This window comes from Pezoporus occidentalis, unplaced genomic scaffold (genome assembly GCF_034315485.1).
Source record: "Pezoporus occidentalis ecotype Australia unplaced genomic scaffold, CSIRO_AGI_Poc_V1 ctg213, whole genome shotgun sequence".
Taxonomy (NCBI): Eukaryota; Metazoa; Chordata; class Aves; order Psittaciformes; family Psittacidae; genus Pezoporus; species Pezoporus occidentalis.
In genome coordinates this window covers 856,804-881,477 of record NW_026913997.1, presented here as the reverse complement: position 1 = coordinate 881,477, position 24,674 = coordinate 856,804, and the positions used below count along the sequence as shown (strand labels likewise).

The window sequence follows — 24,674 nt, the reverse complement described above, 5'->3', positions numbered from 1 at the left end:
TTCAAGCCTTTACTAAAATACTGAATAGACTTGATTGCCTGAAGTGTTGTCTATATCTGCCCGCATCTTGTGGCAAGTATACATATATATATGCTTTATTCTTGTATCTAGCAATTCATCTGTTGGTGCGGGCCAGTTAGCCTGGTAAAACGAAACAAAGGGCAAGCAATTTGGCAAACATAGCAAAGCATCCAAATTCCAGTGGGACTGAGTATTGGAAAGAGACTGGTATCTGGAGAAACAAGTTTCCAGGAAACAGTTAACATGTTTGGTGTCTCAAGTGTGAAGAAGACTGTTTGTAGCCACATAGTGGAAGAATACTACTGATTGTCTTCTCTAGGCTGAAGATAACAAGGGAGCACTGAAGTGCTTCATACCTTCATACACACAATAGGTTCTTGCCTGAAGGCCACTAGAAAACATTGTCCCTCATCAAACGGCCTGAAAAGCACGGAGGGAGGGAACCTGGACAGTTATGCAGATAAACCCTGGTAGTGTGGAAAGATGCGCATCTGAACAGGCACAATGCTGCCTGCATCCCACCCAGATCGCCTCGCCGGCACCGGAAACGGCTCAGCTCCATTCCGAGTCCTGTCCCTCTCTGTGACATCCGGCGGCCGATCTTCCTGAGGCCAGCGCCAGCCGCCCCTTTCCCGCCGCCAGCCGGGGATGCGCCATCACCCTCCCCGCTGTCAGCCGTGCACCGGGCTGTCAGGACGGCTCTCAGCATACCGTACCCACTGCCTCAACACCCTGCCCGTGACAACCCGGTACCGGCCGTCCCAGCGCCCGCCTCAGCTCCGCTCAGCCGTGCTGTCACTCGCTGCCCGCGCCGTCCATCACGCGGCGGGCGGAGCTTGGAGCCCGGCCCGAGCGGCCGCCCTGTTAACAGTGGCGTCGGCTCGCCGCGCCATTGCGCTTGCGCATGGTGGTTGTTCCCAGCTGCACGCGGCTCAGCTTTGATCTGCGTTTGCGCACTAGGCGCCCGGCCTTCCTCCTCGTAGCGGAAGTGGCGGGGCCGCGCCAGTTCCGCCTCGGCGTTGTTCGCTGTGGACAAAATGGCGAAGATCGCCAAGACTCACGAAGGTAAGGAGCCTGAAAATCACCCGCGGCGGCGCGGCGCGCGGTTGTGCCTCTGGCTTTTTGATTGTGTTTCTCTTCGATTCTGTGCCCCGCCAAGCTCGGCTTCTCGAGCAGGACCGGCTGTGCTCTCCCAGCGGCGGTCGGGCAGGGCCTGTTTGTAATGGCGTCTGCGCCTGTGTCAGCGCCATGGCCAAGCTGCTGCTTGGCGCTCGGGGCTGAGGGGGTGGGGCTGCGGGGCCCGGCGGGGGGAGCCTGACTGAAGAGGGGCTTTCGCTGTGCATGCGTTGGGGGGGTGGCCCGTGACGGTGCTGCCAGGCTCCCAGGGGAGAGCTGTGAGCGCGATGGTGTCGGCTGGCTCCGCGGGACGGACGGGTCCTACCGGCACAGGGCGAGCCAGAGCAGCGCTTCCACTCGAGGCCGCCCGCGGGACGCTCCTCGCCTCCGCTCCTGTCGCTGCTCGCTTTCGCGCGGCCCCGGCCCCGGCCCGTTCTAGGCGCTCGCGTCGAGCCTTCGGCAGGCGCGCGGAAAAATCTCGCATCGTAAATGTCAATAACACACGGTTGTTCTCTCGGCCGAGCCCTTTGGCCTGCCTCTGCAGTAAACAGGAGGCGGAGAGGGGAGGGTGAGCCGCTGAGCGCCGGCATGACCTGGTCTATTACGGGATGCTTGAGAAAATGGCCCGAAGGAGGGAAAAAACAGCGTGATGTCTCAAGCACTTCATCTGCCAGTTTAGCACTCAGACTTCTGCCGGCTGGGTATTTACATACGAGAACTGTGTCTGAGCAGTTTAGTGAGTGAGGGCTTTCATAGGCAGTGTGTTATTCTCGGAGGTGCTATGTAGCTACGTTCGCTATTGCTTCCAGCTCCTCATGCTGGTGCATCAAAGCTTTCTTCTTGGGCACTGTCTTTGCTTTGCTCTGCTCTTAAATATCTTCAGGCAAGGGGATATGATTTTCAGAATCCTGCTGCTTCTGTGTTTTTGCTTTTGGGTTTTTGGTCGTGTTTCTGTGTATAATAGGTGATCCACTGTACTTTTTGTTAATTTGCATCCATAATTCACTAATCAAAACCTACCCTGGACTGTGGTTGTATGCTGTGAGGTAGGCAGAGCACCCGGGTGCTTTTGGGGGAGGGTGGAAAGTTTTGCAATGCAAAAACTTCTCAAACGGAGCAGTATCATCTCCCATTGACGTGGGGTTAATGTAGTCTTCAGCACTGCAGACATAATCTGGGTTTATGGATGAGGAAAGGCTTAAACGGTTGTCCTCACTTTTTTAATTTAAATTTAATTCTAGTTTTAGCATTCTAGAACTTTTTTTAGAATTACAGAAATTGTCTTTTGTTTATATGCTCTGACTTGAGGCTTGTGTGAGCTAGTACTACCCATCACAGTGCCTCTCATTACCTAAAGAGCATTTAATAACAGTAGAGAATTGTTGGGAGTTTATTGTTGTTTTAACTGAAATTCGCTGTTTATTGAAGCAAGTGGTGGTGCACTAACTTTAATGAAAACATTGGCACACTTCCAGTTGCATATGTTTTTATCAATGTTGTATCAGAGAAGGATTTAAGGGGGTGTGTAGGTAGTTGAATAAATAATTTTGTTTAACTGGGTATGATCATGTAATGCTCTTGTTTCTCCCAACATGGAGGTATTATCTGGACAGCCTGATTATTTTTCTTCTGAGTTCTCTTTATTTTTAGTGTCTGGCTGGTTCTGCAAAATGAGTTGTTACTAAATTGTCTTAGATTTTCCACATCTTTGCACTGTTTGCTAAATATCTATTGATGTGTCATAGACACAGCTTGAAAGAGGTCTCAAAATAGTGTTCAGTTACCTAGTTTAAGGGAGAAGTCTTTGTTTTAAGCTGCAAGTAAAGTTTAGAATGGCAGCTTATAAGGCCTCAATAAATGCTTGAGTTTTGAATGCTATCGAAGGTAGGTTTTAATTGCATCCTTTTTTTTTTTTCTTGCTTAGAAATGACCGAAGAAATCTCCATTTGTGAGGGAGATCTAACGTTTATGAGAGTGTTAAAGTAGCTAGAAATGAAGCTGCACAGGGCAAGCTTCATACAAAAGTATAAGGCATGAAAACAGAACTATTTACAATGTAAAATACTGCTGCAGTATAGGGTCTGCTGAATAATGTCTTAACACTCCAGATTCTGCAAGTAAAGCTACATGTATGGTAATGGAGTATATATTTTGAAAGCCTGTCGTAATCTGGCTGTGACCTAGATTTTCAGTTACTTCAAATTCAAATATGTTAACTGTAATAAGGTTCAACATTTATGGTATATTTCAAATCATCTGTGCATGTTAAAAGTTTCTTTTATTAAAATACCAAAATGTATTGCATTAAAACGCAGAAAAGGGAATGAGCAGAAGGATATTATCCCCCCCTTGTCTTAAAAAATCAAAGTAAGTCGAAGGAGTACTTTGCTTTACACGGTGTATTTTTAAGCTCTGTGATTACTCATTCTTAGTTTGGTTTGTATTTAAGTGCTTTGTTAAATAGGGTGTGAACTTTTTCAAGAAAGTGCCAGCTATATCAAGGAAGGTAAACACATCTTTAATGCCCTTATGGTCTTTTACAGCTATATATCTGTTGTGTTCTAAACTGCTGGTCAGTTAACTTTCTGTTTAAAGGGCTTTGTGGTACACCAGATGGGTGTTCTCTTCAGAGTGCCTCATTTAAACTATCACCTAGTGACTGTGTGGCCTTAATTGAAAATTTTGGTGGCTGTAAGTGGGGGGGGTTATTAACCCTATAGACCCTGTGCAGACTTTCTTTTATGGTGTAGATAACGTAGCAGGTCTTGGTGTCAGAAAATGAGAACGCTCCTTAGTCTGCAAACAGCTATGTAGTCATTGAAATTTAAAGGAGAAGACCAATAATAAATGATATCTGTACCCTCTACAGTAAATATAGCTATCTTAAAAATAAAATAATAAGGCCTTAGTATGTAAAGTGTTGATAAGAACTGTTAATAGGAAAAGATTTTTGTATTAACACTTGCTACAGAAATTCCGGTTGTTTTGGTAGACTGTTGATGGTGGTAGTGGTGGGAGCCCATGCACAAGCAATTTCCATGGCCCATCTTGCATGGCAGGGTGCTTCATGGTGCTTGATTTAGCAGAGCTACATGATTAGATTTGTTCAACAGACAGATGATGGATGATCTTGCATTGTAGGCAAGATCTGTAGTCTTTTTGGGGGTTGAAGTTGGTGACAGCTGTGGATGTGCAATCAGGACGTAATATGCCACTAAAGAGGCAGTGTGTTGTTCTGGTAGCTGCTTTTCAGAAAGAAACAATGTCATTGTTCTCTAAAATCACTACTGTGATAGTAGTATTGTCCTTGGTAGCAATTGAAGCTTCGGGTATTCCCTTTCACCCCAGTGCTGCATTGCACCAGGCTGCAGAAGGAATCAGGAACTTGATCTGCTCTTTGGAAGAAACAGAAATAACTGAAATATCTTAAGGTGTTTAATTTTTATGAAGTCATCCTGTGGTGTGCTTTTGGAACTGATACAACTCAAATACTTTTCTCAGATCTTTTTTGTGAGAACTAGTAAACAAGATACAAACTAGTATGCCTCTGAAGATCATAAGAGACTCATGTGGGTAGGACAGGGATCCCTAATTCTGCTGCTTCTCCAGAAAGTAACTAACATATTGGGATGGAGTGTGTCTCAAGTTCTGGACTCGCTGGAATCTCATGGGTTATACAGGATTTTAAGGGAAGCTGAATGTCCCTGGGGGCAGGATTTAGCATGTGATAATGGCCAGCCATATAAGGCTTTTATTAGGTTTCAGCTTCTTATAAGTTCAGGGGCAGATACCATGAGTTTCTGTAATGCGGAGGTGACTGTCCGAATTACCCTGTTGTAGATACTTGCAAAACCTTGATGGGAGCCATTTACTGTCTGGAGGCTTTATCTTCTAGTATGGTGTATCTTCTGTGAATGGGACTGTTGCCAAGTTTAGAAACACAGAGTCATAGAATGGTTTGGGTTGGAAGGGACCTTGAAGATTATCCACTTCCACCCCCCCTGCCACGGGCAGGGACACCTCCCAGTAGACCACGTTGCTCAAAGCCCCATCCAGCCTGGCCTTGAAGGCTGCCAGGGATGGGGCGGCCACAAATTCTATGGGCAGCCTGTGCCAGTGTCTCACCACCCTCACAAGGAAGACTTTCTTTCTCGTGTTTAATCTAACTAAATCTGCCTTTTTCCAGTTTAAAGCCATTCCCCCTCGCCTGTCACACATGCCCTTGTAAAAGGTTCCTTTGCCGTTTCTTTCCTTCCCTACTAGACAGCTGCAGGAATTGCAGGTTTGCTGTCAGGTTTTCTGTACGTAGAGTGGAGTTGGTGTTTCTAATTGCCTGCAGTCCTGCAGGCTGGACACAAACACTTAATCTGTTATTCTTACTCATAGCTATATAGCAAAGATTTGTCAGGCAAAACTACATGCTCAGTTACCTTAATAGAAAAAATGCCTTTCTTTCCCCCAGACACACACACACCACACACACCCCCCCCCCCCCCAATGTCTTTTTTAAGTATCCTGGTCTTTCTGACATTTGTTAGCGGATGTTGTGGTACAGTGTGTTTTGCAAGATACCTCACTGGGAAAACAGTGTGAAATTTATTTATTTTACAAAATGAGAAATGAGCAGCAGTAGTAAAAATACAGTGAATAATCAAGAGTTAAGATTATTTGTAACTAGAGTTTCCTGAAGCTTTTGTATATTGGCAAATATCTCTCAGGTTAATGTAGCAGCAATACCCCTTCAGATAGGAAGAGTGAATTACAGAATCAGTGAGGTTGGAAGGGAATTTTGAGTTTACATATAATCCCACCTTCCTCACGCATGACCCTTGGTACTCCTTCAGCCATGAAATCCAATTCTTGGGTATTTTGTTTTCCCATGAATAATTGTTTGATCTCCAGAAATTCATATTACGTGGGTGATTGTCTTTACATGCCTATTGAATCAAATAGAAATCAGATGGAAATAGTAATAATTTATAAAGTTAGCTGTGCCTTAATATACCTACATGACAATTACATTTGTTGAAGACAGTTGGATTACTGCAGTTGATTTTTGTGTTGCAGTGCAGCAGGGAAGGAAAGAATGGTTTAAAGCGTGGTTCCTTGTTTTCTGGGTTAACAGGTTAATATTAATTCTCAAAGTACCAAATTGCTAAGGTCAAAGATGGCCACCAGAGTTGATTAGAGTCACATCCTGACATGTTAAAAAGATGTCACATCTCCCATTTGTCCTGTTGGGGTTTGAAAAATGTTAGATAATGTAATACAGTGTTGATTTATGTTCAAATGTTCTTAGATTGACAACTCATTTAATAGGTCTTTTGAACAGCTTTGTTTAAATCAGCAAAATAGGTTTGTGAATTGGTGATAACATTTTGAAAGGCTTTTATAAGGGCAGAATTGCATTAGTTGAGGAAGTGTTAATTTAGTGTTGAGAAATATTAAATGCCCAATTCCTGTCAGTGTTCAAGGCCAGGTTGGACAGAGACTTGGGCAACATGGTCTAGTGTGAGGGGTCCCTCAGAGGGTTTGGAACTAGAAGATCTTAAGGGCCTTTCCAGTCCTAACTGTTCTATGATCCTGTGATTACTATGGTGTAAATTACCTTCTCTGCTATCTCTGTTGAAAGATGAGATACATTAACAGTGGGTTTGAATTGTTTGCCTTAGGCCATACAATTGAGGTAGTCTGTGCTAGATAATACTACAACTTAAGGAAAAGCTGTTTATAAACATAATGATTTAATAGTTTTATATGTCAAACTTGTTTATTAGAGATAATATTTAAGATTGGACAAAAACTCTGTTGTGCGTAGTAACATAAGTATTGAATTTTGTATATATGTAAGTATGAAAAGACCTCTTAATTTTTATTTATGCTTTTATGCTAGATATTGAAGCACAAATTCGAGAGATTCAAGGAAAAAAGCCTGCTCTTGATGAAGCACAAGGAGTAGGCCTTGATTCCACAGGATATTACGATCAAGAAATTTATGGTGGCAGTGACAGCAGGTTTGCTGGATATGTCACTTCTATTGCAGCAACTGAATTGGAAGATGTAAGTGATCTTATGTATTATTTTGGTTAGGACATTTTTTGTAAGTATTTTGGAGTTAATTCTGAATATTTTTTAATGGCAGTTGCTGAAGTCAAAAGTCATACTGCACCAGATATTTCTTGCAAGTCAAGTACAGCTTGTACTTCATGAATCATGCTTCGAAAGTCATGTAGGCCCAAGGAGAAGTAGTGGCCTGGTGCTTAATCAGAGTTAGCCTTGGCTGGAATAATTAACTTTGTTCTGTTGTTGCCGGCAAGATGAAAAATTATGGGGGGGGGGGGAATACCTAATACTCCTTGGGCCAGCAGGCTTAAGTGACTGTGTTACGGTTTGTATTTCTACTTCATTTCAAATTTCGGAGCAGTTTTTTAGAATTGGCTTTTTCACTGGATTATGTTCTCTGTGTGTATCCTGCTTGTAAGATTACTTTATGTTAATTTCTGATGTTAAATGTTTGGCAACATTTTCAGTTGCAGGAGCAGATACTACAGTTGTAACCGTAAATACATAAACAACTGTGTATTTCACTGAGTGAATTACCTTTTTCAAAGGAAGGTTGTTATGTCCAGTTTAGTACTAGCTGATACATTTATGTGGTGATGTACTTATTTAGTTTCTTGCTGTGTGTCAGTAAAATAACTATCCCAGCTGAAACCAAGATGGTCATCTGCAGGCATCTAAAGGATTTGTTAATTTAAAATTTCAATTTCAGGCTCTCACTGAAATAATTTAATGGGTTAAAGAGCAGTTTTTCTTGCTGTAAATTATTGCACAGAAGCTGGCTACTAAAAAGAGAAAATAGCAAAAGCATCTTGCACGTACTGAATTCTTGTTATTGCCATTGTGATTGAGAAGGTACAGCTAAACTAACATGAATGCAATTGTGAATTTTTCAGTGTTTCTGAATATTTTTAATGGGGTTACTCACTCAAGGTTTATATCTAGCTGGGTTTCAAGAAAAATGGATTTGAATTTCTCTGCACCAGTTTTTGCATGCAAACTAGGGAAGTATATAAAAAGTTTGAATATGAAATGCAGACTTGATTAAATGTAGCATATTGAAGAATATTTGAGCTTTGCAGAGAAAAAGTTCTCTTTTTAGTGATGTGAGTAGGTTTATCTGATTCAGCAGTTTGGGATTAATAAAACAAGCTGTATGAAAAAGCTTTGTAATTAACTATTCTGGTTGTCCATTTTTGTGTTTTCTTTGACCATAGGATGTTAATTTGTTATTTTATCTAAATATTATATCAACATGACCAATTTGCCATGTCTTTGTACTGACAGGATGATGATGACTACCCTTCTACAAGTTTGCTTGGCCAGAAGAAGCCAGGGTACCATGCTCCAGTGGCATTGCTTAATGACATACCACAGTCTACCGAACAGGTACATCTTGATTGAAGGCAAAATAAAATACTGTTGTAGGTATTAGGGGAAAGAAGTGTTAAAGTTTTTTGAGACCAGGGCTTGTCTTCTGGAAAAACAAGATGTGTGTAAAGGGCTTTGGTATTTTAATTTTGCTCTAAGCTTGTCACTACTTTAGTTGAGAATTCCACAGGGTGATAAAAGTTAGCACTTCTACGTGGAAAGGCAGTGTGGGCACTTACACTGAACTATTTTTAATATGTCAGATATTTAAAAAATGAAAACAACTTAATGTCCTATATACTTCTATTTTTGTAAAGAAAATGTAGTCACTTAGGTTTTCTATTCCTGGAGTATTTTTCTGAGAAATTTAAAAGCATATGAAGTAGCATTAAGTTCCCCTGCAAAAAGCGGGAGGAAGGTTGACAATATGCAGTGCTTTTGTAACAGGTGAATAAACGTGTTAAAATAGCAAACAGAAATTACTTCATAAGATATTCTGTGTTGGAAAAGTTCCAGGTACAGAAGTTAACATTTTTATTAGCACGCCCTTCCTGCATAGTTGAGATTAAAAATAAAGTTGGCCTGTTTAGTAATACTGAACATGAATACAGGGTTGTGGTCATATTCTTTCTAAGTATGTGACTAACAAGCTTTGTTTGGTTTTCAGTATGATCCTTTTGCAGAGCACCGTCCTCAAAAGATTGCAGATCGGGAAGATGAGTACAAAAAGCACAGGCGGATGATGATAATTTCTCCTGAGCGTCTTGATCCTTTTGCAGATGGTAATTTATTTTAACTTTTCTATACCCTTTATGGAATTTGTTGTCTTTAGCCCTTTGATTTCTGTTGGCATGCCTGTAAACTTAGTTATGTTTTAAACATCCCCTTTTCATAGAGATTTGGTTGAAAACCTAGATGCCATATTCTTCATCTTTATAATACGAGTTTTCTTTCCAGGTAGAAGGACAAGAAAATAATGAGCCATTGCCATAGAAACACAAAGGGTTAAAGGTTTCTCTTTTCATTTTGTTTTGGGTTGTGCATTATACTTTGAACAACTTGTGTATTGAGTGCTCAGATTCTTTCAGTACCTTGAAAGTTTTCATTCCAAGTCAGAGATTTACAGGGTTACTGCTTTTGAAATGCTAGTTCTCAAAATAGAGCACCTAATTCTTACCATCCTATGTAATCTTAGGTGGTATAACTAAAAGAAACAAAAGCATATATAAGACTTTGATACTATTAATAGTTCAAGTCTATTCTGATAATTTTAGAATGGAAGTCAGGAAAAGGGGTATTCGTGGGTCTTCAGGTGATTGAGTTTCACGTGTGGCAATGAGGTGCCTGTTGGCTTAAAATCAGTAGCTATTTTGCAGGTTTTACAAATGAGAATTTCAGCCTGCATGAATTAATAGGGATATTAATTATTTTACTTGCTTAATTGTAATTGATATAAACATGTGTTGTCAGAATTCACAGGCCCATACTAACTGTCCTTAATTTCTTTCCTACAGCAGTACTGCTATATGCCAGTCCTGTCTGCATTCTTAAGGGTGCAGTTCAACACATCCTGTGTAGATTATGGTGAAAAAGTATTCCAAAGGAAAGTCCTATCAAAGCTAGTGTCAGAGTGACACAGCCAATTGGGCAATGATCTTCAGCATAGAAATGTTTAAGAGTGTATTATTCTCCCTAAATTATAATGCTATACCACTTGTATAGCAAATTTGCACATTTTTCTTAAAGAAAAGTGTTTTTCTTGACAAGTCTTAATTTTTGTAAAGTTGGGCTTCTTGTAAAGTATTTAAAAGTTTACTTAACGCAAGATACACAGCATAAAACAACATATGGTGTACAAAACCCATTACCTGTGAGTATCATTGTGGTGGTATGTGTACTGTATTGCAGTCAGCTCCCAGTCACAGTTGTCCTTTGAGAAGAGAAGAAGGGGAAAGTGTCATCAAGTATTTTTTATGGGTTTTTTGTTTTGGGTTTTGTTTGGGTGTTTGTTTTTTTTTCAATGAAGCCCTTTTACCGTATGACACTAAAAGATCTGGGAGATGTGTCCAGATTTGTCAAACTTAGAAAAGGGTCTTTATGCTAAAACATTTTAAATGTTACTTAGGTATGCGATAGTTATTTGTAGTCAGATAACAACTAGGATTTAACAGCTTACACAAGGTAATGTTTTGAATATAAATATCTTTCCAAAGTGTTACTAATGGTAAAGAGATAATTTTCTAGGCTTCTATTCTGCTGCTTGAAGTCAGAACTGCTGATGGAGACAAAGGCACGAAAGTGTACGTATTCTGGATTAGCAACCCAGGAACCCATCACTTCTGAAGACTCTTTAACTGTGTTGTCATTTTACCATTTATATCGGCTTTAAAATATTTGTTTGAAACTGCAGTAGTTATGTTTGTGTTCAAACAGGTTAAATTGATCAGCAAACTGAATAAACGTATGATACATGTAATTTAAAAAATTTTCAATCAAAAAGTAAAATTAAATGATCATGGAATAATATAATACTAGAGCAGGACAATAGAAAAAGCCAACAGTTTCTGCTTATCCTTTACTCATTGTTCTCCATTCCTGTTGCTGTTCTCTTCCACAGGAGGGAAGACACCAGATCCTAAAATGAATGCCAGAACGTACATGGATGTTATGCGTGAACAGCATTTAACAAAAGAAGAGGTGTGTGGAGAGGGGAGCGTTTTCCACTTGAACTTTGTTTCATTTTACAGCCTTTGAAAGTGTGTTAAGAAAGTGGGACCAGAAATTCTGTTGACTTTTTGTCTTGACACAAAAGTCCTTTTCTTTGTAAAATCTTGTTCTTCACATGTTGGAAGTCAGTAGAATTTGACAGTGAACATCTGTTCTATATAATACTTAAGCAACAGGGGGAGAAATTGTCTCAATATATTTTAATTTGGATTTTTTTATAGCACTTGGACTTTTTGTTGCTTTTTTCTTTTCTACGAAAAAACAGTGATTGTGGGGTATTCTGTGGCAGATATGTTTGGGGTTTTGAGGCTTTTGTAAAGGGAAACCAAGAAGGTCTTGAAAGGCTTTTGTTGAAGCACTTAAAACAGATGTTGCTTTACTAAGAACTGGAGTAAGGTTGACATTTGGCTTTAAATACTAAAAAAGTGGTAGTAAAAGTACCTGCTTTATTTGTGGCAATTAAAATTAACATGTAAGAAGGTATTGGTAATATAATCAAATTTCTTGTGTAATACCTACAGTGCCATATTATTAATTGGATCAAGATCTTGTAGTTCAGTGACCTCTGTAGAATTACATTGATTTATCTTGACTTGCCTTAATGGAGGAATTAGTTTATAATTCTGACAGTCCTAACTGCTTATGGATCCACTGATGAGTAAAGACCAGTCTGGGCTAGTGCTGTTTTAATGCTATCATCTTAGAATTTTAAATAAGAAATTTAGGACTTCTTAATGTTGTAGGATATAAGTCACATGAACACAATTTCCAACTCATCCACCTTTAATTGACTGAAGCGGAACTTGCTGGAAACAGATGTGTAATGATTTTAAGGCATACATGTAGGTGACAGAAACTGATAGCACTCAGAATTTTCCATGCAGTTGCATTTGCTGTAATAGTGGCTTTTATAAGAAATCAATTTTAAAACAGCCCTTCCCAACACGTAGCTGCTCTGTCAGTGTAGAGGAATTTGAAACAGGAGTGACCTTGAAATTAAAACAGCAGGTAATTGCATGTTAGTTGAGCAAAACCTCGAAAGTAGCATAAGATATATGATAAGCTGAAAAATCTCTTTTAAAGATGTAATTCTCGAGAAGTCTGTTTCTTATGTTTGTCTTTTTGTGCCCTTGAATAGAGGGAAATTAGGCAACAACTAGCTGAAAAAGCTAAAGCTGGAGAGCTTAAAGTCGTCAATGGAGCTGCATCTCAGCCACCTTCAAAACGCAAACGGCGTTGGGATCAGACAGCTGATCAGACTCCTGGTGCTACACCCAAAAAGTTATCCAGTTGGGATCAAGCAGAGGTAATAATCCTAGTGTTCTTATCTATGGAAGACATTAATGCCTCTTGAGTTTCAGAAGTTTGTTACTCTACTGAAAAAGAGTAACTTGCAATCTTTTACTGTATACTATGAGAGATATTAATACTTCTGGGTTTGTCCCGTGTAGACTCCTGGACATACACCATCTCTGCGATGGGATGAAACTCCAGGCCGTGCAAAGGGTAGTGAAACTCCTGGTGCCACCCCAGGCTCAAAAATATGGGATCCGACTCCAAGTCATACACCAGCAGGAGCCGCAACACCTGGTCGGGACACACCTGGTCATGCGACACCAGGCCATGGAGGGGCCACTTCCAGTGCACGTAAAAATCGATGGGATGAAACACCTAAAACAGAAAGAGGTATCTGTGGCAAACTGGAAAGCACATAATAAAATTTGAATGGTTAACTGAATAGGATTTGTTTTTCCTAGGTTCAGAACTGGGGCAAGAAGTGTAATAGCATTCTGACATCTAGTGGTTGATGTGAAATGATGTTTTTGTCTGAGTTTGCAGCATTGAATTGTGCCCGTTAGCTTAATTCACATCTGTGAAAGGACCTCAGTTCCAAAATGGAATCAAAGTTTTGTGGTATACCTAATGCATGTTGCAGGTTGGGGTTTTAATGTGTGAAGGAGCTCACATTGAGTAGGCTTTTGGGAGTTTCTGAACTGTTTAGTGGTTTTTTTGAAGAGGTTAGCATTAAAACAAGTTTAGAAGCATTTTCTCATCTGCCTAATTTGAATTAGGCTCATGTGTTAGAGAACATTGAAACACCATTGTCCCCTTTTACTTTTAAAAAGGGAGTACGTGGAGTATTTTGTGTAATTTCTAGAATGTGAGTTCTTTTGTATGTTTTAGAATTTTATCTGTTTATCCTAAGATTTAGTAAGAAGATTATATGCTCTTTTCATAAAATTGAGTTCTCTATTGGATATTTTTAGTGTAATGCCTTTGACTTTTCCATGTTCACCAAGGCAGGCTTTACTTTTTGTCTAGTGTATTGGTTTACTTGGTTCTTGTTGATTTGTGTCGGCAAGATACTGTAAATGGATTTGGATACTGACACTATACCATATGTTGTTAAGCTTTCTGCTAAAATTGCTTTGTTTTTCCTTAGATACTCCGGGACATGGCAGTGGATGGGCTGAGACGCCTCGTACAGATAGAGGTGGTGATTCCATTGGTGAGACACCAACCCCAGGAGCAAGTAAAAGGAAGTCACGATGGGATGAAACACCCGCTAGCCAGATGGGTGGCAGCACTCCTGTTCTGACACCTGGCAAAACACCCATTGGTACCCCAGCTATGAACATGGCAACCCCTACACCAGGTAAGTCTGGTCCATTCCTTAAGGCTTCACTTTCTTTTGTGGAAATGAAATCTTTACCTTTAAATTGTATTTTGAAATAGATTTCTGCCTCGCATGTTCACCTACCTGTATGAAAGCAGTCATTATATGCCCAGTTGACCATTTTAATACTCACAGCAACTGGAGGGGAATTAGGACTAATGTTGTATGTCTGTTCAGGTTAGTTCTTAAAAGATTGATAAAAGGCTCTAAAAGTTTGATATCTTACTGGCTACAAATTTCAAGTGCTTTGGAAATTTTGGCTCAAGAGAGCACTGAAAAGTTAAGTAAACAGTCTCCTTCTGCATACGAAAGAGTGGGTTTTTTTAAATATTTTAAAGTATTTTTTCTTCTGTTTGAGTATAGGTCATATCATGAGCATGACTCCTGAACAGCTGCAGGCTTGGCGTTGGGAAAGGGAAATTGATGAGAGAAACAGACCACTTTCTGATGAAGAATTGGATGCAATGTTTCCAGAAGGATATAAGGTAATTAATCTGAATTAAAATATAGCTGAATGTGATGGGATTTTTTTCTGCTGACGGATATTGATGTATTTTTATTTAACACAAGTTGTCCCAGAAATAAAATGTTTCACATGAAGTATTTATGATTGATTGTAGACATTTATTGAATTTGATTACTGACTTATTGTAAATCTATTAGGAAGAACTAAAGGTGATCTCAAAAGCCAGTCATTATTCTGCTTTTCAGTGTTGGGAATGCCTTGTGAAGGCCAGAACAGAGCTCTGAACAGACAGAAATATGAAGTCCAGATGCAGAAAAACATAGAAGGGGGTTACAGATTCTGAACCAGCAAGTACACTGTGTTGATACAGATATTGAAGTGCTTCTGTAATACTTTGTGAAGCGCCTTCAAAGTTTATTGTCCAAGCTTTCAGAAGTGGAGTGCGCTTTCTTCTGAAATAGCGTTAGTTCCATATAAACAGTGAATTTGTTTGCATTGCTGTGAACATGGGATCTAGTGTATGCACTCACACAAATTCCCAAACAAATAAAGTGGAAGATAGAAGTTAAGTAATTTTTTTTGTATTTGCAGCCTTCCTCTTTGGTATCTGTTGTGATAAGATAAATCTGTCCATTCTTCTGTAGGTTCTTCCCCCACCAGCTGGTTATGTACCTATTCGCACCCCAGCTCGGAAGCTTACAGCAACTCCAACACCTTTGGGTGGTATGACTGGATTCCACATGCAGACAGAAGACCGGACTATGAAGAGTGTTAATGACCAGCCATCTGGCAACCTTCCATTCCTGAAACCAGATGATATCCAATACTTTGATAAACTGCTGGTAAATGAGATTTCGCTTATGCTGATTCAAGTTTCCTACTTTCTTTTGAATATGTAGCAAATCTTCATATTTGTCTGGAATTACTTGCAGGTTGATGTTGATGAATCAACTCTGAGTCCTGAAGAACAGAAGGAGAGAAAAATAATGAAATTGCTTCTGAAGATAAAGAATGGCACACCTCCCATGAGAAAGGTAAGATTTGTTGTCAGATGCATTTATGTAACTTCATTTTCCCAAGATTTGCATTTGTTTTCAGATTTAGTTGTCCATGGGATTCTCTGTAAAACCTCCTAAACAGCGGTATTTGTTGTTGTGGCAACTGATATGGCTAACCCCAGATGGCAGCTAAGCACTACGCAGCTGCTCACTCACTCACTCCCCCACGATGTGAGGTGGAAGAGACCCAGAAGTGAGAAAACTCACAGGTTGAGATAGAAACAGTTTAATAATGGAAATAAAAGCATATAATGAGAAAAACTGTAATGAAAAGACACCACACCCCCCCCCGAAAAAAAGACAAACACAAAGCCAACCCCGTCACCGTAAATGAAACCTAAATGACAAACAGCCGACATAAATAAAAACCAAGAAAGACAAGTGATGCAATTGAAAAACAATTGCTCACCACCAATTCACTGATGCCCAGTCAGTTCCCTAGCAGTGGCCTCTAGCCAACTTTCCCCTAGTTTATATGCTGAGCATGGTGCTATAAAGTATGGAACATCCCTTTGGTCAGTGAGGGTCAGCTGTCCTGGCTGTGTCCCTTCCCAACTCCTCACGCACCCCCAGCCTATTCACTGGTGGGGGTGGGGTGAGAAGCAGAAAAGGCCTTGGGTCTGTGTGAGTACTCCTTATTAGTAACTAAACATGCCTGTGTTATCAACTCTGTTTTCAGCACAAATCCAGATACAGCCCCATATCAGCTACTGTGAAGAAAATTAACTGTATCCTAGCCAAAACCAGCATACCTGTTCAGTGCTTTCTTCCTCTTCTATGTCTGTGTGGCTTTTTGTTTGTCATTCAATGTAACTTAGTATGGCTGCTCTTTGTACAGTAATGTCAGTCACTAAATAGTATGTGGCTTATGTAATTATTTTTCTTTTTTTTTTTTACAACTACGAGAAACTAGATTTATAATGCTCATGCTTAACAGGGCTTTGTAACTTTCTACATTTTGTTTCTTATGCTTAAATTAGCAATGTAGCTTTTAATTAAATTTCAGTCCTACACATCATGCAATATGTTAGCAGTCTGTTTTGCACAGTTCTCTTTACAGCAAGCTGTCTAGATGCCAGTGCTGTGTAAGCTGCTTTTCAGATGGAGCCATTCTTAAATATTAGGCCAGTACCATGTTTTTCCTGAGAATTGAACATCTGGGAGCTAACATCAGGGTGGATCTCTCCACATATTACTTTTTTAATAGATGAGCATGAACTTGTTTGAAGCAGAGTTTTGTGGTGGTAGGAGCAAATACATTGAAGCCTTTGGTTACAGTTTAACTTGATTGATATCTAGCTGTTTTGTAATTGTTCAGTGTTGTTTCCTTAGTTTAACTGATGGGCTGTTTGGTTTTGTTTAGGCTGCGTTGCGACAAATTACAGATAAAGCTCGGGAGTTTGGAGCAGGGCCACTGTTTAATCAGATTCTGCCTCTGCTGATGTCCCCAACACTTGAAGATCAAGAGCGTCACTTGCTTGTCAAAGTAATCGACAGAATTCTTTACAAACTGGATGATTTGGTCCGACCATATGTACATAAGGTATTTTGCAGGTTACTGTTTCAACTTTGATTTGCTTTTTTCTGACCACAGCTGGGAGAAGCATGTATTTTATTTGCATATCAGAAGAGGATGATAGCATGTTTGTTTTTTTTTAACATAATTTCCTGTTTCTTTTTAAGACAAATTTAAGTTCTTGTAGTGTGATCAAAATGTGGGCTTAATAGTATTAAGACATGATGTAAAAATGATAGTTGCATACTTGGGGTGGAAAGGGGCTCTTACCTGATCTGGGTATAATCTCCAGGCCAGGTCCTTTACAGACAAAGAGCTCTAAAAAAACCATAGTAGATTTAAATTTTTTGGGGTCATCCTAAAGCTTTAAGCTTGGATCCTGTTTCATTGAATCTAGTAGGACTAGAAATACTACTGAAAGCATTAACAATAGAAAATATAATTTGTTCATCTTTTTCAGATCCTTGTTGTCATTGAACCACTGCTGATTGATGAAGACTACTATGCTAGAGTGGAAGGCAGAGAAATCATTTCAAACTTGGCTAAGGTATAGTTCCGTCCTTCATTAAGGCACCAAGTTAGCTTACATATAGCTGCATATTTATAGGTATGGCAGAAGAATCAACTATGTTGTTCATAAATCCAATTAGTATGTTGTGTTTGTTTTTCCTTCAGGCTGCTGGTTTGGCAACAATGATCTCCACAATGCGACCTGATATTGATAATATGGATGAATATGTCAGAAATACAACAGCCCGAGCCTTTGCTGTTGTTGCCTCTGCTTTGGGCATTCCTTCGCTGTTACCATTCTTGAAAGCTGTCTGTAAAAGCAAGAAATCCTGGCAGGCTAGGCATACCGGTATCAAGATTGTACAGCAGATTGCTATTCTTATGGGTTGTGCTATCTTGCCTCATCTGAGGAGCTTGGTTGAAATTATTGAACATGGTAAGTTCTGCTGTCCCAGGCAGAATTTGTCATTCGCTTTGTATTTGGAAAATTTTTCATACCCCAGTGGGCAGTGTGATAATAAGGTCCTTTCTTATGTGTTCTTTTGACACTGAAAAACAGTTGGTCTGACTCGGAAAGAGGAATAGAGGTTTGGTTTTCCTTAAAATAAGTTAGTCCCTTTTATACTTCCTCTGTTTTTGCTGTTTTGAACTTATGTCACAAGAAGTGGTACTAAACACTGTTCTTTTGCAGGTTTGGTGGATGAGCAGCAGAAAGTCCGCACCATTAGTGCTCTGGCTATCGCTGCTTTGGCTGAGGCAGCTACTCCCTATGGTATCGAGTCATTTGATTCTGTTCTGAAGCCTTTATGGAAGGGTATACGTCAACACAGAGGAAAGGTATGTCTAAGGTACTTTCTTTAGTTTGAACTGAAATGGATGTATATCTTCTCTAATTCATTAGAGACATATTTCTGCATCTAAATAGGGTTTGGCTGCCTTTCTGAAGGCTATTGGTTACCTGATTCCGCTCATGGATGCTGAGTATGCAAACTATTATACCAGAGAAGTCATGCTAATCCTTATCAGAGAGTTCCAGTCTCCTGATGAAGAGATGAAAAAAATTGTGCTAAAGGTATGTGCAAATGAGTAGCATAATTATTAGATATGTATGTTTTCTTAACTGGCAAAATCCAAACCAAGACAAAAAAATCACCCCATCCCAAAACCTACACAGAACTAAAATGGTTGCATTTTTATTTCCTGGCAGGTGGTAAAGCAATGTTGTGGTACGGATGGTGTTGAAGCAAACTACATTAAAACAGAAATCTTGCCACCTTTTTTCAAGCACTTCTGGCAGCACAGAATGGCATTGGACAGAAGAAATTACAGACAGGTATGTTGTTCTTCTTTAGTTGGGAAATGATTTTCTAACAGAAGCAACGTTCACCCTAGAATGTTCATGCAGTCTAGATGCTTAATTTAGTCTGAGTGTCCTGAAACTGAATTTCTTTGACTAGTGATTTAGAAATTGCATAACGAGAAGATTCACAGGTTCTTAGGAAGCTATCGAGAGATTTTACATCTGTGAATGAGTTGACATCAGTTGTAAGGTGGGGTAGTTCACCCCATTTGTGTTTAAGACACTGGTTGATTTAAAAACAGTTGTTTCTAGTGGGTTTAATGTGCATGATGCTGTTTCTCCTCTTCAGATTAAGGAAATTTATTTTCAAGGTATAAAAAGTAGGTTTTTAACAATGTTTGCTCACTTAATTAACATCTGTGTGTTTCAGTTGGTTGATACAACTGTGGAGCTTGCCAATAAAGTTGGAGCAGCAGAAATTATCTCCAGAATTGTGGATGATCTGAAAGATGAGGCTGAGCAGTACAGAAAAATGGTCATGGAAACAATTGAGAAGATCATGGGAAATCTGGGGGCAGCAGACATTGATCATAAGCTGGAAGAACAGCTTATTGATGGTATCTTGTACGCCTTCCAGGAACAGACCACAGAGGTATGACCAAGGATATTTAGTATTTTTGGTTCACTTTAATTGTAAGCTAGCTCACTGTTAGTTATATGTGAATTTGTGCTTCTAAATTAGACTTTTAGACTCCTTTTTCAGATGTCAGTACTCTAATCAATGAAATCCAAAAACAAGCTCTGGAATGTTATAATTTTAATAGCAATTTTAGATTATATTTTTTAATTAAAATGTAGTGTTGCTGTTAGTCTGATTTTTCCTTTGCTGTTTTTATACGTAGGATTCTGTGATGCTGAATGGCTTTGGCACAGTGGTTAATGCTCTAGGGAAAAGAGTTAAACCCTATTTGCCACAAATCTGTGGTACAGTTTTGTGGCGTTTGAACAACAAATCGGCTAAAGTTCGGCAGCAGGCTGCTGACCTCATCTCTCGTACTGCAGTTGTTATGAAGACTTGTCAGGAGGTATTGTATTGACTTCTCCTACCAAATTTGCTGTAATGTGTCATAGTAATGAGAAGGAAAAAAAAATCTAACTTCCAAATCTTTTTGATTGGTTGTAGGAAAAACTGATGGGACACTTGGGTGTTGTGTTGTATGAGTACCTGGGTGAGGAATATCCTGAAGTACTGGGCAGCATACTCGGAGCACTTAAAGCTATTGTGAATGTTATAGGTGGGTTTGTGTAGTGATAACATGCCTGTTAACACTACAAAAAGTAATGATAATGCTTTCAAGAGCAAAATCAAAAGGCATTATAAAACTAAATATGCCTCTTCAAATTCAATAGGTATGCACAAGATGACACCACCAATCAAAGATCTGTTGCCACGGCTTACACCTATTTTGAAGAACAGACATGAGAAAGTACAGGAAAATTGTATTGATCTTGTTGGGCGTATTGCAGACAGGTAAGCTGCCTGATGATAAAATATTTGACCCTCTGTGTGGGCAGTTATTGTAGCAAAAGCTGAAGTTGAGCATCAGGTTTGGTATTTGTGTATTTATTGTCATATCTCTTGATATTTCTTAAGCATAAAACTTAAGATGAAATACTTAGCAGACAGTCTGTAGAACATACTGTAATTATATTATTTTGCAAGCACTTTATAAGAAGTATGTTATCCCTTTATGCAAACTTAGAATGCATGCAATGCAATAAATCTTGAGTACACCATCAACCAGTGGAGGTCTAATGTTAACAGATACCAAAATATGGAAATTGTTTATGCAGTGTCCCTCTGTTGATAGCAAATAAATAGGAGCTGCAGCTTATGTGGCTTTATTTAAAATCCTCTGACATCACTAAAAAGATAATTCACTTTATTCTCTTTCAGGGGTGCAGAGTATGTTTCTGCAAGAGAATGGATGAGGATCTGCTTTGAACTGCTTGAGTTATTAAAAGCTCACAAGAAAGCTATCCGAAGAGCCACAGTGAACACTTTTGGTTATATTGCAAAAGCCATTGGGTAAGTTGATTTAATGCTCATCCACTTGTACACACAGTTACCTAACATATTGCTCATTGTGAATTTTCTGGTGAGAGACTATTTGAACTTCTCTATATTTAGTGTGTCAAATGTGTAGACTTTATTTTACTTGTTTTGTAGAAGGAGGAATACAGTCACCTATCCTTTGTTAACATAGGGTGCTGCACTTTTGACCTTAATTTGTGGGCTAGCAGGGCTAGAGACTAATTTGGTAGGAAGAGCTGTTTGTCTTATGAGTTTCTGATACTGTGAAATGCATTCAGACCCCCTCTGCTTTAAATACTCAATCTCTTTTCTTATTTTCCCCCAAATCAACACTTTTATTATTCTTAATTAAGTGACCAATTACTGACTTAATGTAGATGCAGCAAGCAACCAAGGAATGCTATCACTTCATTTATCTATACAGGACATGCCTTTCTCTGTGTGTATGGTCTTACAGAAGTGTGTAATTACCTCTGAGATTAGCGTAGTAGAGGGGAGGCTACTGCTATCCTCCAGAGTTTAAAAAAGGCAGAACAGAAAGCAGGAAAAAAAGCTAAGTATAGAGAAAGTAAAAAATATTGATTATGAAAATAACATCATGCAGTAGCAAAAGCTGTTTTAGTTTCATGGTTTATGTTGTTTATCAGTTATCTTAGTGTTTTTAAGGGCTAAGCCATGCTTTTCTGCAACTTGATATTTGAAGCTCAACTAATTTTGTCCAAATCTTCACTGAATGTGTGTATTATCTCTTCCAGACCTCATGATGTATTGGCTACACTGCTAAATAACTTGAAAGTACAGGAAAGGCAGAACAGAGTATGTACTACAGTAGCAATTGCTATTGTAGCTGAAACATGCTCACCATTCACAGTGCTGCCTGCGCTCATGAATGAGTACAGAGTTCCGGAACTGAATGTCCAGAATGGTGTATTAAAATCTCTTTCCTTCCTGTTTGAATACATTGGAGAGATGGGAAAAGATTACATTTATGCTGTTACACCATTGCTTGAAGATGCTTTAATGGACAGGTGAGTGCACTTATTTTTATCTATGGTACAGTTAGCTGTAGTCATGTGTTTTAACTGTATAGCTGTGTCTTAATGATGGCAAATAGTCACATTGCCTTTGTTTGCTAAAGATCTTAAAGATCTTTGACCGGCAGAATTTGTATATACTCCTTTTTTTGTAATACTTATGAAGATTAAAATGATACAAGCATCGTAAGTGAGTCAAGGCTTCTTACATTCAAACTGGTTTTGATTATTGCTGTTGTTAGTGCTTCTGCTGTGTAATTAGAGCACAGTACTTTATCAGGAAACTCCATCTTTTTTATTTTACTGATTTTTATTACTCTGGTTCTTGCTGTCAGTAAATATGGGTTAAAAACATGTATTAGTGCTTTCAAGAACAGTGTTATTGAAAAGAAATCCTATGCTTGTCCAGTCATGTTGCTTAACAGACCACTGTTCTCTTTGCAGGGATCTTGTACACAGACAGACTGCCAGTGCCGTGGTGCAGCATATGTCTCTTGGTGTTTATGGGTTCGGCTGTGAAGATTCTCTTAATCATTTGTTAAACTATGTATGGCCAAATGTGTTTGAAACCTCTCCTCATGTCATTCAGGCAGTTATGGGGGCTCTGGAGGGCCTCAGAGTTGCTATTGGTCCCTGCAGAATGTTGCAGTATTGTTTACAGGTACGTCCTTACGTATGCTGGGATAGTAGATACAGCAGTTACCAGGCAGGACTTCTTTTCAGGAGACAAAAAAGTCAAGGTGATTTCCAGCAAGGGATGACAGTGTGGCTTTTCATCTTTTGAAAGTATTGGTTAAACATGGTGTTCTGTACCAAAGACTTCAGTAATTTAAATAGGCAATGCACAGAGGTTTTGGTATAGCAAGATAGCCAGTTACATTGAGGAACTTGCAGAGAAGTAGCTTATAATAGAAATTGGCTAAAATAGCCTCTGTCTGACTCGTAAGGTGGAAATGTCTCACTAATTTTTGAGGACTGGGGAATAAATAAATAGTGCAAGGGGTTCTGAGAACAAGTAAGGTAAATGAATGAGAGGATAGGCTTAATATTAAATCAACTTTATTTGTTATTAGCCAAGAAAAACAGCAAGGCATCTAAAACTGTGTGAGAGTGAAGCACAAGAGAACAGTGCATTGGTCAGAATTTATAACTTTACATCAACACTAGTCAGCTTGTGTAAACGCGTATGTGGCAGTAAAATCTGAAGGCTCCTTTTCTGTGTTACTGTACATAACAGTTCTCGCTGCATTGGCTGAAGCTGAACTTGCATAACAGTTGGGAAGCAAGGGTTAGTGTCATGCGCGTCAGCATAGAGAACGTGTGACAGCATTTTACTGATTAGTTGCAGATAAGGAATTTCACTGTGTCTGGGGGGAGGCCTCAGCATAAAGATACATCATTAGGAAGGTGAAAGAAGTCTCTTGCGTAGTGTACTGTTTTTTGCAAGTACTACTTGTATATTCTTACTACACAGAACTGTGTTTTCTAGAATTTTCACATTCTGCTCAGGTTTGTTTTTTTAGGTTTAATAATGTTTGTTTCATGTATTCCTCTGTAGCTGTCTACACAAAACACAATTAGTAAAGCCAGAGATAAGATGCAGTTAGAACCAAATATACTGCAGTAGGTTTTAATTTTAAAAGAATGCAAAACTAGACCTGCATTCAGTGGAATTTCTCCCTGCAGAAAAAGAGAAGAAAATCTGTCTCCAAGTAATTCTTTGTTACTACTTGCTAGTTTAGGTAGGCACAGAAATTGTGAATGATACATTTAGGGTACCTTCTTTGTTATAACTGGTGCTAGTTACTGTAATGGCTTTTTAAAATGCTTGTTGTATAAAACGTGATAAAACTCAATAGCAGAATTTAGACCTTAAGATTTCAGTGAATTTTGCTGTGTTCTGTTTTCTAGGGTTTGTTTCACCCTGCCAGGAAAGTCAGAGACGTTTATTGGAAGATCTATAATTCAATCTACATAGGATCACAGGATGCTCTGATAGCACATTATCCACGAATCTATAATGATGAAAAGAACACCTATATTCGTTATGAACTTGATTACATCTTATAATCTTCTTGTTCAGTTGTTTGTGTTTAATGCACAGCTGTTCTTCAATTAAATGCTTCGGATTTGATGATGTAATATTTTAAAGTATTGGAGATCAGTCTAGAGCTGGTCAGAGGCAGAGCTAGGGTTCCAGTAGCATGATTTTTTAAATATGTCCTTGTTTTTTGATGTTAAACAGTTAAAGCCAGTAGTGACCAAGAAAAAACCAAGTGATTACAATGTACTGGAGGGATTTCATTTTGGATTCATCTTTATGAAGATTTAGATTTCATTCCTTGTGTTTAAAGGGGAAGTTTATTTGAGAAATAAACATTTGTGTATAAAAAAAATAATTTGTGTGTGGTTTTTGAACAGAGGGGCTTGTAAACAGAGTCCCTTTAGAATTAAGTATTTGTTTATGTAATAAATAGGTGGCATCAAATATTTTAACCCTTTTTGTCATCCTCTAGCTTTTGAATAAATAAGAAAAACGTACAAACTGTAGTTTATGTGTGTATCTTTGTCATGCAATAATGTAGCTGTAGTCTGGCTGATGACTGTAGTAGTGGCATTTTGGTGCCATGGAAAAAGTAATGTTTAATTGCTTCTTGTTGGCACTGCTTTATCTGCAGTACGCTGGTTGTGAGGCTGGAACAGCTTGTTAAGTTTTCAGGAGT

At 39.1% G+C, this 24,674-nt stretch overlaps 1 protein-coding gene across 4 annotated transcripts; it reads left to right on the top strand.

Annotated features, from left to right (window-relative positions):
- Window positions 1-950: 950 nt before the first annotated feature.
- SF3B1 (splicing factor 3b subunit 1) lies at window positions 951-24,501 on the top strand. Of its 4 annotated transcripts, XM_062619668.1 has the most exons (25): window positions 951-1,086; window positions 7,031-7,197; window positions 8,485-8,586; window positions 9,236-9,350; window positions 11,186-11,265; window positions 12,434-12,601; window positions 12,747-12,981; window positions 13,739-13,951; window positions 14,336-14,457; window positions 15,083-15,280; window positions 15,371-15,472; window positions 16,860-17,039; window positions 17,473-17,559; window positions 17,688-17,958; window positions 18,214-18,359; window positions 18,448-18,594; window positions 18,730-18,855; window positions 19,253-19,474; window positions 19,725-19,907; window positions 20,006-20,117; window positions 20,233-20,353; window positions 20,780-20,911; window positions 21,673-21,945; window positions 22,396-22,612; window positions 23,863-24,501. In XM_062619668.1, the coding sequence occupies exons 1-25, from the start codon at window positions 1,059-1,061 to the stop codon at window positions 24,019-24,021; spliced, it is 3,906 nt and encodes a 1,301-aa protein (XP_062475652.1). In that variant the 5' UTR covers window positions 951-1,058; the 3' UTR covers window positions 24,022-24,501. The 4 variants fall into 4 exon arrangements, with proteins under 4 accessions (XP_062475652.1, XP_062475655.1, XP_062475654.1 ...); XM_062619669.1 differs by lacking the exons at window positions 951-1,086; window positions 7,031-7,197; window positions 8,485-8,586; window positions 9,236-9,350 and adding an exon at window positions 9,373-10,868; XM_062619671.1 differs by lacking the exons at window positions 12,434-12,601; window positions 12,747-12,981; window positions 13,739-13,951; ... (15 more) ...; window positions 22,396-22,612; window positions 23,863-24,501 and adding an exon at window positions 10,813-10,868 and having other exon boundaries at window positions 11,186-11,251.
- The last annotated feature ends 173 nt before the right edge of the window (window positions 24,502-24,674 follow it).